Below are 20,118 nucleotides of genomic sequence, written 5' to 3' on the forward strand. Positions count from 1 at the left end.
GTTTGCCAGGCAGTTCACCTACACAGACAGACACCAAACACACACACTCGCACACACACATTTCTGTAGCCCAAGAGGTGCAACTGATGGCAGAGACGGGAGCGCTCCGGCTGAAAACCCTTTTCTTCACTTTCTTTGTCTGTGTTCTTGCGTCTCTTCACTCCTGTATTGAGGTTTTCAGAGATCAAGGTTGTGATAGAAACACACACACACACACACACACACACCACCATCAGTGTTGAAGCAAACGCACAAAGAGATTAATCCTACCTCTTCATCTCTTTCCACTCTCACACAGGATCTTTCCTCCCCTCCTCTTTCTCCTCAATGATTAAACCACACAGAGGGGAGTGGATGAAGTTTTTTTTTTTGTAGCAAAACACCTGAGAATGAGCATGAAAGAACTGACCCAGAAAAAAATTCGCACAGCCGTCCTTTAGATTTAAAGTCTCAGAAAAGATTAAGAAAGTTCATTTGCAAATACACATTTGCACATGAGTGCAATTACAGTTACAAACAGGTTTTTTGAGTTGTAGCTTAGTGATTACAGTGTAAGCAGAATCAGGCGTCTGAAACACATAAAACACACATTGTTTCCATTAAACCTGTAGGTGTCTTAAATACTTTTGTGTGTTGTGTTGCATTTTAAAATGTGTTGCTGTTTGTTTTTGTCTGTGGGTTTGCTGGGAGATTGCTGACCACCAAGACTAACTGCCCGCGCTAATGTCCATGCATCTCTGTCAGTGCCACACAGCAATTCACTACATTTTGCGACAATTTCATTCAATTTCATTTAATTACTATGACGTCCTTTGCAGTCTATCAAAACCTCAGTGCGGTTCCAAAAAGCCAAATTTCAGCAGTCGGTCACGCTGCCTTTGGATTTAAGCTTTCACTACATTCTGTCTGTCCGGCACGGAGGCGTGTTGTCTATAATTCAAATACACACATCTTCCTCTGAAACTCACACACACATTCACAAACGTAATCGGATCACCGTGTTTTCCTCCGAGCCTGTTGGTGACAGTGGGGGGAGAGAGGGGTGGATATATGGATGGATGGATGGATGGAGGTATAAATGATAAACTAAAGTTATGTTCTCTGTGGTTATGAAACCTCTTAGAACTAACTAATGTAAAATAAATGGAAGGAGCGGTAAAAACAAAAGGGTAAATTCATGAGGATGTTAGTGTCTACATTCATCTTTCTTTCCAATACATTAATTAGACCTGATAAAGGTCGTCAGCTACCTGCAGTGCAGCCATATACTGCAACTTCATGGTTGTCAGCTCTTGTATTGGTCTTCCAGTGAACTGTATGTGGGGATTTTAGTAGCTTTAAAAAGCTGCCATTTTGATTAACAGTCCTTGACAAAGTGTATCCAAGTGCAAACTGATGAATGATCTGTTTCTCTCACAATGAGAGCAGCCTTTTCACATTCTAATTGAACTCTGAGTTAATTCAGTCAGATTGGTCAGAAAAAGAATGAGATGGAAGATCAGATAGACATCAGATTACAGGGTAAGAGGATGGGAAATAAAACCAGAAATAATCAAGTTGCTCAAGTGGATGTGTTTCTGGCTGCAGGCCATCAGCTCACTGGTTCATCTGTTTGATGCTGTTTCTCCTGGAAGAACAGCTGCAGATGCAGAACAACATAATGACAGTTCTGCTGATGTCAAGAATTTTAAGAAGCAAAAACAAAAATGTTTTTTGTTTTTCACAGCTCAGTAGTTAAAACAGAAAGTTGAATAATGTGGTGGACATCTGCACATAGAGATGAAAACAAGATACATTTGTTAATCTGTATGTGACACATTCATGTTGGCTGTCTACATCCAACTACTGTCATCTTTTCTCAAGGGAGAGTTTTTTTCTCTCACAAAGATAAAATACAGATGGATTTTATATGTGCTTTTGTGTATCTCAAATGATCTCACATTGGTGCATGATCATCATTGCTGTATTTTTGTAATTTTTTGACAGTCTGTAAATCCTGGAATATGTGAATGTTTCCTTTAAGTGGCATCTCAGATGTTGTTGGTGATAACAGAGCCAAAAGAAAACAAAGAAGAATCACTTTGCAGTCCTATCCCCTACAATACCCCTACAATACCCCTACAATATCTGCGCACGGCAACTATGGTAAAGTTATGGTTAAGGAAACAAGGTATGGTTAGGGTTAGTCAGCTAAAACTTTTGGTTAATTTTAGGAAAAGACTGTGAAGAATGTGGATTAATCTTCCAAATGACGGTCAGACGTGCTACTCACTGCACCGTGGCCTCCACGCCTTTCTACCTCCATACATAAAGGGCACTAACTCCAGATAAAAGTGTTGATATTGGATGATTATCCCCTGGATAACAATGCTTTTTAATGTTCAATTCCAACGTTTTGAGAATAATTTCTTTCTACAACATCTGTGTATTCCAGCTTAGTTTAAGGTTGGGGAAAGATCCTGGCTGTGGTTTGGGCTGGGTACCGAACTTCTTTATTTTTATGGCACCGACCGAAATTGCTTCGAAACTAACGAGTAATGTATAATGCCTTGTCATTTGGTGCCAAAAATTCGATACCTAAAGACTAAATCTCATCAGGATCAGCGAACCAATAAGCATGCAGCATGCTTGCACCAAGATTTAACAATGCTGGTGATTGGCCGTCTAACGTTACATCTCATATAGGCATGCAGGGAAAAACACTACTTTACACCCAGAGACGGGGCTCACTGTTTATTTTTTACCACCAGCTGCTTATCTGCACAGATAAGTCCAAGAGCAGTTCTTTTATATAGTCCAGTACTGTACAGATATTCCATCGGTGTCTTAATTTTTGTCCAGTTATCTAGGCTGAGTTAAATGCACAGAGTAAAAACAGTTTAATCCAGCTGCTCCCAGGTCTTTCAACAGCTTCCTTCTCTTATTTTTTGATAAGTAAACGGAATTGAAAGTCAAGGTATCTGTACCAGATGCCCGGCCCTAGTTCTGGCAAATAAAATATCATTAAGGTTAAGCAAATAAAACAGGTTAAGGCTAGGAAAGGATTGTAGCTATATTAAAAAATAAACATTTGCATTTGCACTTAACATTGGGATTCAACATGAATAGTGAGGTGTGGAGTCGTCCAATATGAACTTCATTCCAAGGGAAAGTGAATTGGGTACACATACATCTTTTCTTGATTTGCTATCCCAGACGTTACAACAAAGGCGGAATGAAAGAAAAGCAAGTAAAGCTGATAGTTTTCCAGCTACGTTTAATAGTACTCGAAATCCTTAGAGAGAATAGGATGAACCCCTTACTCCGCCTTAATAAAACCTGAGCAAAGAGCTGTTTAGAAGCCTGACACAGCGAAGACCTGTGGAAAGATGAAAGGAGACAGAAAATAGTCTGTAATCGACTCAAGGTGTCCACAACACACACACACACAAGGCCACCGACAGCACACCAAGGCTGCACCCCAATTGTGTATCATTGAGATCTGAAAGCTAGAAAAGTGGAAAAGACTGTTGTTCTTCATGTGGCTCTAAGACTCTTCTTTGACATCTTACCTCATCTTCCCTGGGGTAGATGACTGTGACTGTTATTATGTGCTTTCAGCTGTTTATACACGGTACTCTTCCAAAGCATCCTAAAATTATGATAATTACTCCAATTTATAGAACTGACGTAAACTCAGCATTTCAAATTAAACTGTCCAACACAATCCAAACATTTTGTTAAGAGAAAGACAAATGGATCTCATGCTGGATGCGTTAAGTGAACTTACAGTGCAGCAGGATGCTTTTTCGCTGAGTATCTTAAAACAAAATAAAATATGTCTCGACAGCCAGGGAATCTGGGCGCACTCAGTCAAAATGGCCTGCAGTAAACCTCTAGGATTGAAATGTGTTTGTGGCTTTGTGCCTTGATTTCTGCTCAAGTCACAGCTTCAAGTAAAGTGGCTTTCTCTTTCAAGTTTTTCACCAAAAATATCAAAATAGGGATACCTACCAAAGCTGCTCTACCCCAGCTATAGTGTGCACCTTCCCACTTATTCTGAACATTGAATTTAAAAACTGAGGTAGTTATAATGATAAAAATATAATATCACTAAGTGCCAGTCACAGAGAGGATGTATACTGCAGCGTCTGGATGTGAGATACATTATCTCTTTTAATTATGCGACACATGCAGGAATCACTGCATGGGTCGCATATAAACCTCCCTTAATGCACAATATTAAGCCGTCAGATGTGACTGAAGCACAGACGTCTGCCTTAACACTCAGTGTGTGCATCTGTCTCTGTGTGTTTTAATAAAATAATTTAACAACATAGTCAAGTCAATTTTATTTATACAGCACCCTTCTACCCTTAAACCCTCGATACCTACAACAAATTGAAGATGCGCTGGAAAGTATGTTGTTGTTTCTTTTCCCATAAAATTGTTAAATATTATGCAGCTGAAACAGATTTGTGTCTCTGTGTTAAAGAGGCAGAAAGAACAATAAAATGCACTCAGAACTTACAGTATACTAATGGTACCAGATGGTGCTTATTATTCAATTAGAGACATCTCTACTGTTTAGATTACGTAATACAGCAACAACACACACACACACACACACACACACACACACACACACACAGAATTTAAAAGCCATATGCGTTTAGGTTGCATTTGTATTGGCAGCATTGGCCAGAATAACTGGTAAAATCAAAATTGTAGCTGTTTTGCCAATAGCTGGTAAACTAAAAATACTCCACTGGCAAAACAAAATTTTAAATTTGGATTTAAATTTATGCTAAACAGATGTTCTGCCACCTGTGTAAAGTGCTATTTCTTCCATAGAATCAGGTACTGTGGCCCAGATTTACATTCTCTGGCACAAGCTTCCTCTAATAAACCTGTGCAGATTTCCTTTTGGATGTGATGAATTTTCCAACTAAGAACCTAAGAAGGATTAATCATGTGTGGTTGACGTGTTCTCCGGGATTTACTGCTATTTGTGTGATCTTTCCCTAATGCATATGCACACAGTACAAGGGTGCACATCACTGTTCACATGCAGAAAACCTCAAATCACAAGAGAATTGCTCTTTGGTGGTAAATAACACAAATTTCTGAGCACAGAAGACAAGATGCAGAAGTCTCAAATCTGGTCCTGTGTTAAATTAAAACAGGCTCATTCAGTCGTGCCTCGCTGTAAATTGAGTCATTACAAGTAGAAATTGAAAGCGGATAACTTCTGTTTAGTATTTTAATGGTAACATTTAATGTCTGCTGTGGAAAAGATGACTGTAAAGATCCTGCACTGAGTAAATAAACTGTCATAACATTTTCCCATCAAAATAAATTTAATATTTAAGAGTAAAATTAGTTAAACAGGACTCTCTCTGCTCATATAATTTGATTTTCTGCCTGATCTGTGACAGGTCTTTCATTTCCACTGCAGTGGGTAAACTGTCTAAAAAATATTTTTGCTACTAAAACGTTTCAGTAATAACTCTATATGCTGTCTTTGTGCAAAAGGAATTTGATTTATTAAGTTTATCTAATGCTAGCAAAGGACCTCTCACTTTTATGCGTTTAAGCCAAATGTTGATATCACAATGTCTGATTGTATTGGGACAATCATGTTGGACACTTTCTTGGAAGTATGAACCACTTTCCCAAATTCTGTTTAAAGTGCAGATCACGTTTTGTCGACTTTTTATATATTTCACTTATAGTGTAGTAGTCAATAGTGGGAGGCAGTGCTCTTTCTGTTCAGTTGAGGCTCTGATTTTGTGATGTAAGTCAATTTACAATTTACAGATTTTTTTGTTCAATGCTTCAAATTTGATTTGGAACGTATATTAGTAAATATTCACATGGAGTGTTCAAAGACCAAAGTCTATATATAACTGAAGCATTCAAACGTTATCGTCTCAAAAACTGTAGTGAGTGAGCTCTTGATTTATTCAAAAGCTATGTAAGAAAAAAAAAAGCTTTCCCAAAAACAGACTATAAAAACTGTATAGTCTGCAGTGAGCCTCGTTCATTTGCTTTTCTGCCCTCATCAGTTGACAAAACAAATTCTAACAAGCAAGTCACGTCTTTTTTTTCACAAGAATCTTCATTTAAAATCTATTTGTGATGCAGTTTATTTGGTATAATACTGAACGAGCTCATCCACTGATCACAGATACTGCATTTAATTAAGCCCAAACTTTGCATTTTACTCATCGGCTCAACCCCATCTCAACTGCACCACCACTTACACCACCAGAGAACATCCCATAATTAGCAGACGGATTAAGGTGCACCTTACAGTTTAGCAGATCACAGCCACGCATTATAATTAAAGTAATTAGGTCTCCTATCTCTCTCTCTCTGCTTCGTTAAATTCACTCCCAGTAAACTCATAATATTGAGGCTTTGGAAATGAGATGGCACAATGCCTCAGTCTGCATTTTTCAAACTTAGAAATATGAAACATGTTGCAGCACACTACAGATGTGAGGAAGAGCTGGTCCCAACATTGGTTCTAATCTGCAAATTTCTGGTGTTTATTCCCTTTAAAAAGGTTAGTTTTCAGTTTTCATGCTGAAATGTTACCGTCAGGGTTAAGGCAAACAGTGTAGTAAACGGTGTAGTACTTTACAGACTACAACACCGTTTACTACACTGTTTGCCTTAACCCTGACGGATAAATTATCCATATACCATTATCTAGATCTGTTTTGGATGAAAGGCAATTGTAAAATAATGTCAAATCCACAAATCATTTTAAGCTTTAGACTCTCATTTAAAAGATGAGAAAGGGATTGAAAAGGGCAGAAAGTATAAACGACACAATCTTTTTGTTTTCCTTCACTAAAGCTTAAGACCATAAAGAGAGAGTAAACACAACACAACGGTCTTGTCAAAGAACAAAGAGGTCAATTTTTAATATGAGGAGGACTTGTTAACCCCTGTGGTGTGTATTCAAAATTAATTGGCTTACAACTATATTAAGACCAGGCTAAGGTCGTTGACTCTTTTTGCTTCATATCTTAGTAATATACGTCCTTATCTGCCTGTAGGCCCTGATTTTAAAATAGAAGGTTAAAAAAATAATGACTAGCTATGTAGTTAGTGCCGCCGCCGACAAAGAGTAAGAATAATGAAACCACAAATTTCTGTTACCTCAGTCTTCCCTTCTCAAAATTAGAAATTTAATTTCCAATTAGTCAATGATTAAATGAATGAACTACCTAATAATGTACCTCACTGCAGCTCAGGAGGCTTTTGCAGTCATCACATTGTTCCCCCTCAAGTAGAATTTAAAACTAATATAGTGATCAGACATTAAATCAAATCACCTCCAAGAGGTACAGTCACTTTGTGGATAGACCTGATAAACATGTTTTTTACCTCAATACGGTCAGAACCTGATTAGTCAATATTTAAAAGATACCACCAGTTGTTACTCACAAATAATAATCACATCTTTGGTATTACTATTTTATTCCTAAATATGTTTTTTGAGATGCATTCCAGCATTAATCAGTCCCTTCAGCATTTCACTTTTTTTTTATTGTTGCAGCCTAAAATGCCTGATTTTGCAGCTGCTTTTCTAAAAAAAATGTGATGAAAGTTGCGTTGTTTCGAGTTTTTTTGGGATGAAATTGTAAACAAGGAAGTGCGTTTGCTGACGTATGACGATGTTTTGGGAAACTGTGATGGTCAAAATTGCAAGTTGTGCTAAATTCACGGCGATTTGATGAATTTGTGTTAATTGTTGTGATCAAGACCTCAATAAGTTCTGGAGGGACTGATTAATCTGCAAATAGAGAACAACACTGTGACAAATAAATCTCAACTCAAGGTCCACTTAACACGTTATTTATTGAGACAACATATTAATTAAATTTAAAACCGTGACATAACACGAAACTTTTATGCTCAAGAAAATAAAACCTTAATGTTTCAATGAACCAATAAATAATAATAATAATTAAATCAAAGAAAGTGGAATAATTATTAATTAATGAGTTAAGGAGCTTTAACTCCAGTGGCTGATAAAAGGTTTAAGGCTCGAGAGACAAGGCTGGCTTCCCATCACAGAAATATAGTTTGCTATGCAGCAGTAATGATGAAGTTAATTGATCGCTAAACCAGTTTTCCACTAAACTAACTACCCTCTGCAGCCTCCTCTCTAAAAGTGTTCTGCCAGTGAAATGACACATCAATAGTTGTTGCAGCAATTAAATGCAGCGTCTCCCCGCTGCCCTTCTTCCACGCGGTTAACGATTTTATCCCCAAGTGTGCAGAAATCAATACACTGCTACCAAAATGCAGTCATTCATTTCTTAAAGGCTTTACTTTTGAAATCAGTCTTCTCTTTGGCCTCCAACTTGCACAATTTCAGTGTGAAGACGTCACAAAAATGGATATGACCGTATTGTTTGTGACTGCCTTTTATAATGTGCTGCATGTTGGTGTATGTTGCAGACTAGCAGCAGGAATGGTTGCCTAAAATTCATGTTGAAATACAGTTTTTTTTACCATGTGGTCTCTCTTGTAAAAACAATTTGATCTTAAAAGTTAGTTTGACATTTTGAAAAATACACTTAATCCCTTTCTGGGATGAGAAGATCAATACCTCTCTTATATCTGTTAAATAAAATGCTGTAGCCAGAAGCTGGTTAGCTTAGTTTAGGACAAAGACTGGGAATAGAGGGAAACAGCTACACAGGGTAACAAAATCTACCAGCCAGCACATCTAGATCTCAGTGATTAACAAGTCATGGCTTGTTTGTTTAATCCGTTCAAAAAACTTAGTGTAAAAACGTCACTTTAACATTTTACAGGGGTTGTTAGCTGGACTATTTCTTGGCCAGGACCAGTAAATTTGTGGAGTCTCTTCACTGGTTGCCTGGAAACTGCTCAGAGCCAAGAAACAGTCTGGCACATAACCCTGTAAAACTGCAAATTGTCATTTTTACTGTCCAGGGTTTGTATGAATTAAACAAACGAGATATAACTTGTTGATTAGTAAACTTTAGAGGTGCTTGTAGGGTGGATTTTGGTTCCGTTGAATATCCATTTCTGTTTCAAATCCTCATGCTATGCTAAGATAACCAGCTGCTGGCTTTATCTGTAAAGGACATGAGAATGGTTTCGCTGTTCTCATCTAGCGTATACGTATTTCCCAAAATGTCAACAATATGATAAATCAAACATTCTTCTTTATATAGAATGTGGCAGGCATTCCTCTAACTACACTATAGTTCCTGTACAGTACTTCCATCACTGTTTAGTACTTTCTTCATCACTCTGCCGTTTTTCCTTTTATGTGCTCACACCCACTGCACTCTTAAGACAAAGCTCTGCTGCCACAGGGTGGAAAATGACTACTGGCTATAGTGTTAAGGTGGTGGAATGGTCGTCATTAGACATCGTCATTATCATCAAAGTCTCATCAGCCGACGGAGAGACTTGAGCTGAGAGATTAGTAAGGTGTGTGTGTGTGTGTGTGTGTGTGTGTGTGTGTGTGTGTGTGTTCAGGCCAGTGAGAGTGAAATAAGAAGAGATTGCAGCCAGTCAGAGTTTGTAAGGAGTCATTAGATCCTTTGAGGTTGGTCGGCCTTGTTACTGTAGAGAACCAGGATCTTTTCATCTTTTTATTTCTCTCTTTGATCCTTTTGTGAAACCAAGGACACCAGTCCAGAGGAACACAATTTGACACCTGCTCTCATCTTTGCCTTCAACTTTGGGTGCAAACTATCCCTTAGTTTGTTCTGTAGGTTAGTTCATATCTTTTGTGGTCCCTCAAAAAGATTGATGTTTACTTTCTCTGGTGGTGTTATTACATTATATATTACTTTCAAAAAGAACTAATTAGGTTTGCTTTCATTTATAATTGCTGTTAAAGTTTCTCAATGCGTGAGATACTGCTGGATATCAGAGTCAATAATAATTTAATTATTTCAATAAATGCTTGTTTTTTGATGTACTTTGTAGCAGCTTTGGATTGCAGTCCCACTGCTAACAAACTACTCAACAGTTCCCTTGGAAGACGATGAGGCTTTTATTTTCTGCCTTTAGTGCAGTTACACTGGACTAATGGATCAAATACTGCAGATTTAGCCGTAACGCTACTATTTAATCTTAGGGAGACATAAAGTTACAGTATAGATCTACAATATTTCCTTCTGGCTTCGGGAAGGTAGCAACAAATCAGCTCTGAGAAAAGTATCCGACCAACTAGGTAATGCTGGCAGAGGACGAAAAAGCGCCAAAAACGTCTAAAAATAGCAATTCCGAATGACACAAATTGAAAGTTTTGAAGAAGGGAAGATGAAACGGCATATTTTGCTTTGATCACTACCTAATCTTGTCTTTTATTACCTAATTAAAAAGTTATGACTTACCTCCCCTGTCAGACTACCTCACACTGCTATTGTTGATATCTTCAGATTAAACTTTTAGTGGTTTTTGGTGGAGCCTTCTTCATTATAGTAGCCAACAATTTGTGTAGATTGACACACATGTTCAATTTTAACATTCTGGTGCATTTTGAGCACAGTAGAATCCTCTTTCTTATAATGTCATGTTTTATCTGTAATTGAGTCCTTAAAGTTTAATTTTCTTAAAATAAGTGAGTAAATTATTTCAAATTATTTCTTTTTAAAAATTTAATTAAAAGGGACAGGGCAAGGAAAATTGCTTTCATTTGAAAAGTGACTCTATTGGTTTGAGTGTTGTGGTATTTGTGACCAGTTTGTAAAACAGTATTGTACTCTAATGAACATTTAATTATTTTAAATATTCTAAAAAAAATCAATCTTTGATTTTAGTCCAGCGACATGCATTATTCATTTTTACTTCTGGAAAATATGTGAAACACTGAAAACAGGTTGAAATATTTTCACAGCAATTTTTCACTTCAAGAAACAAGGTTGCATGCGATATGAAGTAATAAGTGAAAGGCTGATTCAGTTTAGTCTTTATCTCCCAGACTTCTATTTCTATGCAAATAATGTAGCTCCCTGTGTTTTTTAATATATTCAGAGACATTAACATTCGTTTGGCATCCGTTACAGTTTCTTTATTGAACCTGCTTTAAGTTTATTTTGACAAGCAAATGTCAAGCGTACAATGCAGAATATTCTCAATTTGACTCTCTTCCTTACTAACAAGTACTGTATCCAAACAAAGGAGGTGAAAAAAAGGGTAAAAGAAAACACAAGTTTACATCTCTGGAATATTCTTGTGAAGGTTATATAGCTGGTTTGTAACATAAAGCCAGGAAAGTTTTTCAGCTTTTACAGTGTTTGACAGCAGAGTCATATTTCATCGAGCAGCTAGCAGGGACTCAGCTGCAGCTCGCCCGGTGAAAGTCTCTGTGAGTTTCTCAGCTGTGACTTTCTCCTAGCTGACAGATGAAATTTGTGGCATTTTGCTGTCACCTTATCGATCCGTCCGGTATCGCTGTCATTTATGCAAACTCCTCCGAGACATGAACCGATCGACCCGAGGAGATGAGAGAGGATCACTGCTAGTCTGTTTTTCTCAGAACAATGCGCACACACCGGCACCTACTGCTGTATTCAGTAAAAGGAAGCTTATGTTTTAGACTGACACCAACATTTCTTTGATTATTCAAAACGAAACAAGGTTTATCAGGCTCACATGAACTTTTCCAAAAAGTCCAAGTTAAAATTTAAGTTGAGACTCAGAAGAATAAAATAAAATTTTGACTCCATGGTACACTAAAATACCAAAGTGCAATGCAAAACAGGTTTTCAGTACTTGGCTTTGAGTGCATGTAAAAAATTAATGAATAATTGAAATTCTTACTGCATGTATGTATGAGTAACACTTAAAGTTTTATGTACATGTAGAATGGGTAAAAAAGAGAAACGAGAGCAACTTAAAAATGTATCTTTCTTTTCCTGGCCTGTTCATAGAAGGCACCTTTTTGGATGCAAGCAGTCTTTTTTCCCTGTGTTGAGCCTCTTAAAGATGCACTAATCACTATTTTCTCTAAACAAAAGATCAAATAACTGCATGTAATGTGAAAGGTGTCTCGCGTAGTGCTGAGACCACGGAGAATGATCACCCGGAGCTGCAGTTCCCCTCAGCTCTGTGTAGCTTTTTAGTCTTTCAACTCGTTTTTTTATGACTTTACTGTTTGGGTCAGTCTCAGTGCTCTCTTAAACCTCTTGTCCCGCCCCAGCAGGCAGCTCTGATAACACTATCTGGTGAACATAGTGGAGCATTTAGCAGCTTAAGAGCTAGATCTTTCGCTCAGAAGTTGGTGGAGACAAAAACAAAGCGAAAAGGAGAGTGATTATGAAGGTGACGTTGCACACAAGGTATGTCAGTGTTGTGCTTACAGCTTGTTCTGCTGCCCCCAAACAGCCAAAACATGGTTAAGGAAGCTTTAAGGCAAGATAATGCTTTTCATTACGGTGTTGTTATACTAATACGTACAGCGAGGGTTCTATTGTTGCAGCATCCTGCCATATAGGAGAACCTCCTCAAAAACATAGCTACTCATTTGACCCTGATGCGAAGACCTCAAGAACTGTAATTTGTGTTTCCTTACAGAACTGAGAAAATATGAGTCTTTTCCATTTCAGTGATGCTGCACAAATTTGTTAATCTAGAATTGAATCTAGAATCTAAATTGTAAACTGAGCTCTGATACGGGTAACCACACCACACCTCGACAGAGAATGATAATCCCGCCTTAAGGCAGGATATCCTCTAGAGCTGTGTACTGCCTTAACAAGAGCAGAGTCTGTGTGGAAGCACTGCCTGAGAGGATCAGTTAACTGTAAGAAAGCCCCCTGTGTGTATTGTAGTATTCACAGACCCAAAAGTCAGGATAGTTGACTAGTATTATACATAGCTACTATATAATGTGTGATACCTTTTTTGTGAATATTGACCCCAAATATTGGCTGATATGTTTAACCCCTTTTAGGATAATATCTGCTTCTGGCATGTTGCTGGCTGATCCACTATCTGTTGATCCCTCAAGATGAAAATGATGCCTATATTGGCAGCCTTTGTTTCTCAGGCAGCAACAGTCTTTTTCCTGCTGTTTAATACACAAACACAGACAACTGTCTCTGCCTCCCATTTTGCAGTCTTGACAATTTCTGCTGGTGTCTACGTGTGTGCATATGTGTTTGTTAATTTGTGTGTGTGTGTGTGTGTGTGTCAGCAGACGTCACAGCGTTATGATCATTGCATTTCATCTGCCGGAGTGTGCTGATGACTCTCGAGATGTGATGTGAGATTTCAGCTCCTCTAACTGTTTTGTCTGCTCCATTCACTTCCTAAGCTGATGAGAGACCGAGCTGAGTGAATAATTTAGACGTGTGGAGGAAAATATGTTTTATTTTGGAGCAAACTGAATTTTCTCAGGTTTATTTGGCTCCTTGCAGTTTGCCTCTGATCTTGGACATTTTGCTCCTCATTTGCAAACATGAAAAAGGAGAAAAAGATGGTTGACATGAGATGTCCAAATGATAGTACAGATTATAACACCCTGTGGAATAAACATTTGATTTTAGCATAAATAAACTGCTTCACTTTATTTGACCCTCTTGCTGCTTCCACTTTATCTTAATAAGTGTCAATATGTGATTTATTATGCTAGCCCATTGATTTTGTTGATCCTCTGACCTTTAAGACGACCATGAGGTTTGACACTTGTGGTTTTAAGTGAAATGTCTCAACAGCTGTTGGATGGATTGCCATTTACTTTGATTCAGGCATTGGATAAATTGTAATAGCTTTGGTGATTCTTAAACATTTAATTTAGTGGATCACAATTTAGCCGGGTTAAAATTGCTTATTTGTCCGATATTCATAATCAAATGCCTGCAAACTAAAGGTGTGTTCACATACAACGCAAATTTAATCCTCGCAACGCAACACAAGTTGGGCTGGGGCGATTCATCGGCGTAGTTGACGTCAACTCGCATTACGTGTGTCGATGCGTTGCTGCATCTGGTGTTAGCAGGGATTCCCTCGGACAAGCTCCAGCCATCCAAGACCGTGCCTTCGACCGTCTAAAGTTTGGGCTGCTGTCATGGTGACGAAATGTTACACCATGTGTCATCTAACGTTCGACCGTTTCATTTCTGTTTATTTAACATTAATAAAAATAATGTTGTACAGCCCTACTCACAAGGCGATGACTGCAAATAAACACAACCTGTGATTACTACAGCTGTATGGACCCAAAGTAAACATTTTGCTGTGATTTAATTGCAATAAACGGATCAAACTGATGCAGAAATAACTACAATATGATGCCGATACTTTTTTCAGGTCTGTCAGCAGGACAACAACATTTAAAATGTTTGTTTTTTTTCAACCAAGATGGTGCTGCAGACGGCCACCTCGGGATTACGCACCGTAGTGCTTTTTGTGTTTTTGTTAATTAACTCTGTTTTCTGCCGTCTCTCTCTGGTAACTTTTACCAGAGAAGAGCTCTTAAACATTAGACTTTCAACTGCTCATACTATTCCACCGCTCTTTATTGACTTTCTTGGAGTTACTAGTTGGAGGAGCGGCAGCTCTGTTTGGGATCCTTCGGAAACAGCGCAGGGGAAAACGTGCAGGCGCGCTGGTTAAGCTGAGACAACGGGGATTTTGCACTGCGCTCCCTTCAATTCACCTGGCGAATGTCAACAAAATGGACGAACTGCTTCTCCTCAACAGAACTAACTTGGACTTCTGCAGATCTGCTGCCCTCTGTTTTACCGAATCCTGGCTCACCGAGCGCACTTCATCTACCTCAGTCATGAACTTCCAAAGTACAGACAGCATATTAAGTGTCCCACCAGGGACACTAACACACTGGACCACTGCTACACAACATTAAAGGACGCCTATTGCTCTGTTCCACGTACAGCCGTGTGACTCACTGTCTGGTTCATCTTATCCGAAAACACAAGAGAAAAACCGAAATCTGCTAAACCTGTTGTAAAGACTGTGAAAAGATGGACCAACGAGTCAAAGCTGGAGTTACAGGCCTGCTTTGATTACACTGACTGGAGTGTTTTCGAGGCTGCAGCCACTGACCTGGACGAACTAGCTGGCACTGTCACATCTTACATCAGTTTTTGTGAGGACATGTGTGTGCCGACTAAAGCCTTCCTCACATACAATAAGTAAAAACCCTGGTTCACAGCGAAAACTCAGGCAGCTTCGTCAGACCAAGGAGGAGGCCTTCAGAAGTGGGGACAGAGTCCTGTACAAGCAGGCCAGGAACACAATGACTAAAGAGGTCAAAGCTGCAAAGAGATGCTATGCTGAAAAGCTAAAAAACAGCTTCTCAGCCAACGACCCTGCGTCAGTGTGGAGAAGCCTACAGACACTCACAAACTACAAGAGACCATCCCCAAACACTGCTGGTACTCAACGACTGGCAGACAAGCTGAATGGTTTCTACTGTAGGTTTGAAAAGCCCACAGTCACACCTCTCCCCCACTCCTTCGCCATCTCCAAACAGTCACCTTCCCCCTCTGACACACTGCCCCCCCCCCGACCCCTCACCTGCACTCAAGATCTGTGAAGAGACGTGAGCCACCTCTTCCAAAGGCAGAAGATCAGGAAGCCTCCTGGCCCAGACGGTGTGTCTCCATCCTGCCTGAAAATCTGTGCAGACCAGCCTGGCCCCCATCTTCACTCAGATCTTCAACAAATCACTGGAGCTGTGTGAAGTTCCCTCCTGCTTCAAACGCTCCACAATCATCCCGGTCCCCCAAAAACCCTCCATCTCTGGACTAAATGACTACAGGCCTGTCGCCCTGACATCTGTAGTCATGAAGTACTTTGAAAGACTGGTGTTGGTCCACCTGAAGGACATTACAGGCCCCTTGTTGGACCCCCTCCTGCAACACCTCGACTCTCCACGGACATATGCTAGGATCCTGTTTGTGGACTTCAGCTCGGCGTTCAACACAATCATCCCGGACATCCTCAGCACCAAACTCACCCAGCTCACTGTGCCAGCCTCCACCTGTCAGTGGATCACAGACTTCCTGACTGACAGGAGTCTGCGGGTGAGACTTCAGATTTGGTGTTGGCATTTGACGTGTTCACATGTTGTATGCTCAACAAACCATGCTATGTTAAGTCTTCATCAGTCTCCGAAACATCTTCACACCTGAACCTGGCTCACAATATTTCTTCAACATATGGTGATGATCATATTCACATTAAGAGGTCAATACAATCAAATAAGTGAATAACTCCCATGACTGAATCCCGCTCTTGATTATAATCTTAAATTGAATAAGTTTCTCTTATTAAGGAAAGCTTTGTGGCTGTCAGCAAAATCAGAATGAGTGTGTAGGGGGAATAAACAAATAGAAATGTAACAAAAAACACCATCACTTGTCAAACTAAATCCTTTCATCTCTCAGCAAGGCATGGCAAGGCATAACAAGTAGATGCTATTGTTTCAAAGAAAGCTTTTGCCCTCCTTTTTCTTTCTGCTCTCCCTTTTCTAACTCTGTTGACGGACTTTGGTCCAAAGTCAACAAAGTCTTACCGCCGCTCAGTTCAATGTGCTGAATTATTGACTTGGTTTTTCAAAGAGGCAACACTTTGTTTCTCACTGCAGGGAGAGAAGCACGGGGAGGAGTGTCTCTTGGTTTTTCATGTGGAAATGTAAAACCCATTTCTGTGTTGCCCCCCTCCCCCACTCTCTCTTTCACTGCCTGTGAGCAGGGATCACTGTGCTGTCAGATTATGGCTCTCTGGATGGCTGCATGTATTTTTGGGATGGATTTAAAGGTCAATCTCATGCACAACAGTTTGCTTGTGTTATTTTTATCCCCAGCAATACAGGGCATCAACCATTTTTTAATTTATAACTGTGGGGCATCAATGATGCTTCTGAGCTGATACTGAAAACATCGAGGCATGCTGTGGATGCTTTTCTACAGTATATACTGAATGCAGCTGTATACCAGCTATACACAACAGCTTATTTATTGCCCATCTTTGCTCATTTGCAATGTATTAGAATTATAAACATTATAATACAGCAGTAATTTACATTTCTCTGCATGCTTCATGTCTTCATTGCATTTGATCTGTAAGCTGATTTGAAAAAAAAATTATAATGCATGATTAATGTAAAGCAGGGGTCGGCAAATAAGTCTGGCATCGGGCCAGTTTTTTTTTCAATTCAATAGATGGCGGGCCAGAACATTGGCAATTTATCATTTATAATCCATTTTTTATTGAATGCCCGTTTAGCTCAGTCAGTAGTGCGCAGGACTCCAGCTGGAAGGGTTGTCTGTTCAATCCCTACTTGCTGCTAGTATTATTTTTCTCATTTTTCAACAACTTGATTATGAAGAGATCGTTTTACATGTTCACAATTAAGCATGTGCAGGAGTGTGTGCGTTCCAGCAATTGGTCCACATCAACCTATGGATGCTTATTTTCATTTCCCTAGTATCTCCAGGCAGAGGAAATTCCTGCGTTTCTCATTCAGGGGAGTCCAATCTCACGTTTTCTGACGGGTTTTTCAGAGGTGTGTCAAGCAAGCCAGAGATTCTTTTGAATTTCCCTCAGAACTTTTGAAAGTAGAAGTTCTCAGTTAAACACAACATTTAACTACTGCTTCAAAGACGTTCTCGCACTTTTATTTTGTAGGCACAGTCACTTAAGAGGAAGTGACTATGTGAGTAACTTTTGCTGTCATGACTAAGATCTGTTTCAGCACCAGCCGCTAAAATGTTTTATTTTTGCTGCTATCAAAGTATTGCCGAATACTGATGTAAAGTGTAAAAAGGATTATTATGATTTTCCTCTAAATATTGGGTAGGCCTCTTGTTAAAAATGACATCAATGAGTGAAATTGTCTTTGCACAAATGTAGCCATTTATTAAATAGCTGAGAAGTGTTTTTGGTGTATTATATTGCAAGTCTATTCTCAAGTCCTAACCCCATCTTAAGTACTATAAAGCTATTTCACATAAATAGAATTCATTATAGTTGGTTTTCAGTGAAGCTTTTCTGTCCTACAAAAAATAATTTTAAAGGTATTGATTGTTGGCAGCTCCATTCTAAAAAAGCCCCATCAGTATCATCTTCACATTTCCATACTTTGCCATCATGCAATAATGTTCTGCAGATTCATTTGTAGTGTCCACTTTAATTGTGAAACAAAATACATCCAACACAGCAGTCCTAGCGTGGGCCATGTTGGCTGAACTCTAGCTATGAGAGCTGGAGTTGGTCTCCCGCCAGTTTTAATACTGTAATAACTCCTGATTATGGACACGTCTAACAGCTAATGGCTTTCTTTTCTCTCTGTTGCAGGTTATCTATGCACTGAACACAAAAAACGATGAACACGAGGCGGCCATTGCCACTCTGAAGGAAGCCCATGAAGAGGAGGTGCAGCAGATTCTGTCTGAGACCAGAGAGAAGATACTACAGGTTTATACACTTTTATCAGTAAGACACTGACGTCTTACTTTTAAAAGTTAATGTTCTTCAAGTTATATCATCTGCCCAAGTTTGACGAGAAATGTCACAACAGTTCTCTATCTCTATGTGGATATACCGTTTAAATGTAAGACCATCGATGTCTGGTGACCTGAACATTTCGATCGAAGAGAGCTGACTTTTAGATATTTTAAGTGAAGAGAGAAAGCAGTTTTGTGGATGTAAATAAACCATTAATTAAAATAAGTAATTGAATCAATTGCTGCTTCTTGGGAGGAATAAGTAAATGCAAAGTATTACCTTTGGAATAATTAACAGCTCAGTGGTGATAAATAACCTTATCTGATTAAATAGATGAATAAGTGGATCGATGCTTTGCACTCTTTGGCATCTGTACGACGAGCAGGCTTTGATTTGTTTTTTGACTATTGATTTAAGACAGAATTTAAACAGCTGAAGTGACTCTTAAGAAATGGACTTAAGAAATGCATTCAGCCAGAGTCGTTTTTCAGGTCAGTCGGTCAAGATGAGACAGTCTCACTGTATATGTTACTCATATAACTGCTGTTAACTACTACACTATCACATGACAGCTGATTGACATCAGAGTCAAAGAGATGAGATCACATTTAAAATGAGCTCATCAATATTTCATCAATTACACATTAAATATTTAGGTATATATGTCATCACTGCTTATGAGAATTACTTGCTTCCCCGACAGAAATGTGACTAACCTTGAACAGCCACACAGACAGACATTTACATGCTACACAGTCTGCCCGGAGGGGAAGGTTTAATGTTGTGCTTTGAATAAAATATAATGAATTGAACTGAATTGAATGTGCCTATTTAATGTTTTAATTTCCACTTTAATTTCAGTATCATAATGAGCTAAATCAATGCCAAATCTGAAGTCAGTGAGTCTATTAATAAATGCAATTTTAATTAAAGCTGAAATCCATGATGTTTAATCACTGTGGCCAAGGAGACTTTTATACTTTCTTCTTCTTCTATATTTTCTGTAGCTTATTTCTTATCAGAATAAATAAAAATGTGTATAGATGTTAATGAAGTTTGGTCAAGTTCTAAGGATTTTTTCACATTGCAACATTGAACACTATTGTATTTGTTGTGTATATTGTCCAAATGATGCAAATGAAACATTTTATTATAATATATATATATATATATATATATATATATATATACTTTCTATTATTAAATCAACAAATTCTGAGGATGTGCCTAACTGAGCCCTTCATGCTTGCTCCAGTACAAGAGTAAGATCAGCGATGAGATGGACCTGAAGAGGCGGATCCAGTCTCTGGAGGAGTCCATGGAGCTCCACGAGAGGATGAAGAGGCAGGCGCTGGCCGAGTTTGAGAGCTACCGTCAGAGGGTCGAGGACATGCAGCTTTGCACTGAGGCTCAGGTAGACAGAGGAATGATGTGGTGTGTGTGGTGGGAGGCAGCTGTGCCCAGCATAACGCTGCAGTCACAGCTGCAGGTAATCAGTACTAATGTCTGTTTCTGCCTCCTGTTGTGAGTCTGGAGACTCTCTTGTCCGTCAGCATCACCACTGCGTGTTTGTTTGGACATCTGACTTGCTGTGTAGTAGGAGTGATCAGGGCTCCTTTAGTCTCCATTTTCACTTGATATTTCAAGTGTTTT

The 20,118-nt window shown here is 39.0% G+C and overlaps 1 protein-coding gene across 6 annotated transcripts in view; it reads left to right on the forward strand.

Moving 5' to 3' along the window:
* fam184a (family with sequence similarity 184 member A) overlaps positions 1-20,118 on the forward strand; it is a 144,262-nt gene that overhangs the window by 33,711 nt on the left and 90,433 nt on the right. For 4 of the 6 annotated variants that reach the window (XM_038727525.1, XM_038727529.1, XM_038727526.1 and 1 more), the window contains exons 2-3: positions 18,316-18,453; positions 19,721-19,879. In XM_038727525.1, the coding sequence (XP_038583453.1) occupies positions 18,316-18,453; positions 19,721-19,879 (297 nt within the window). The remainder of the gene's footprint in view (positions 1-18,315; positions 18,454-19,720; positions 19,880-20,118) is intronic. The other 2 variants (XM_038727527.1, XM_038727528.1) reach the window with 1 other exon arrangement.

This window comes from Micropterus salmoides, unplaced genomic scaffold (genome assembly GCF_014851395.1).
Source record: "Micropterus salmoides isolate LMB-PRFRI ecotype aquatic unplaced genomic scaffold, ASM1485139v1 Ms_hic_scaffold_18, whole genome shotgun sequence".
Lineage (NCBI taxonomy): Eukaryota > Metazoa > Chordata > Actinopteri > Centrarchiformes > Centrarchidae > Micropterus > Micropterus salmoides.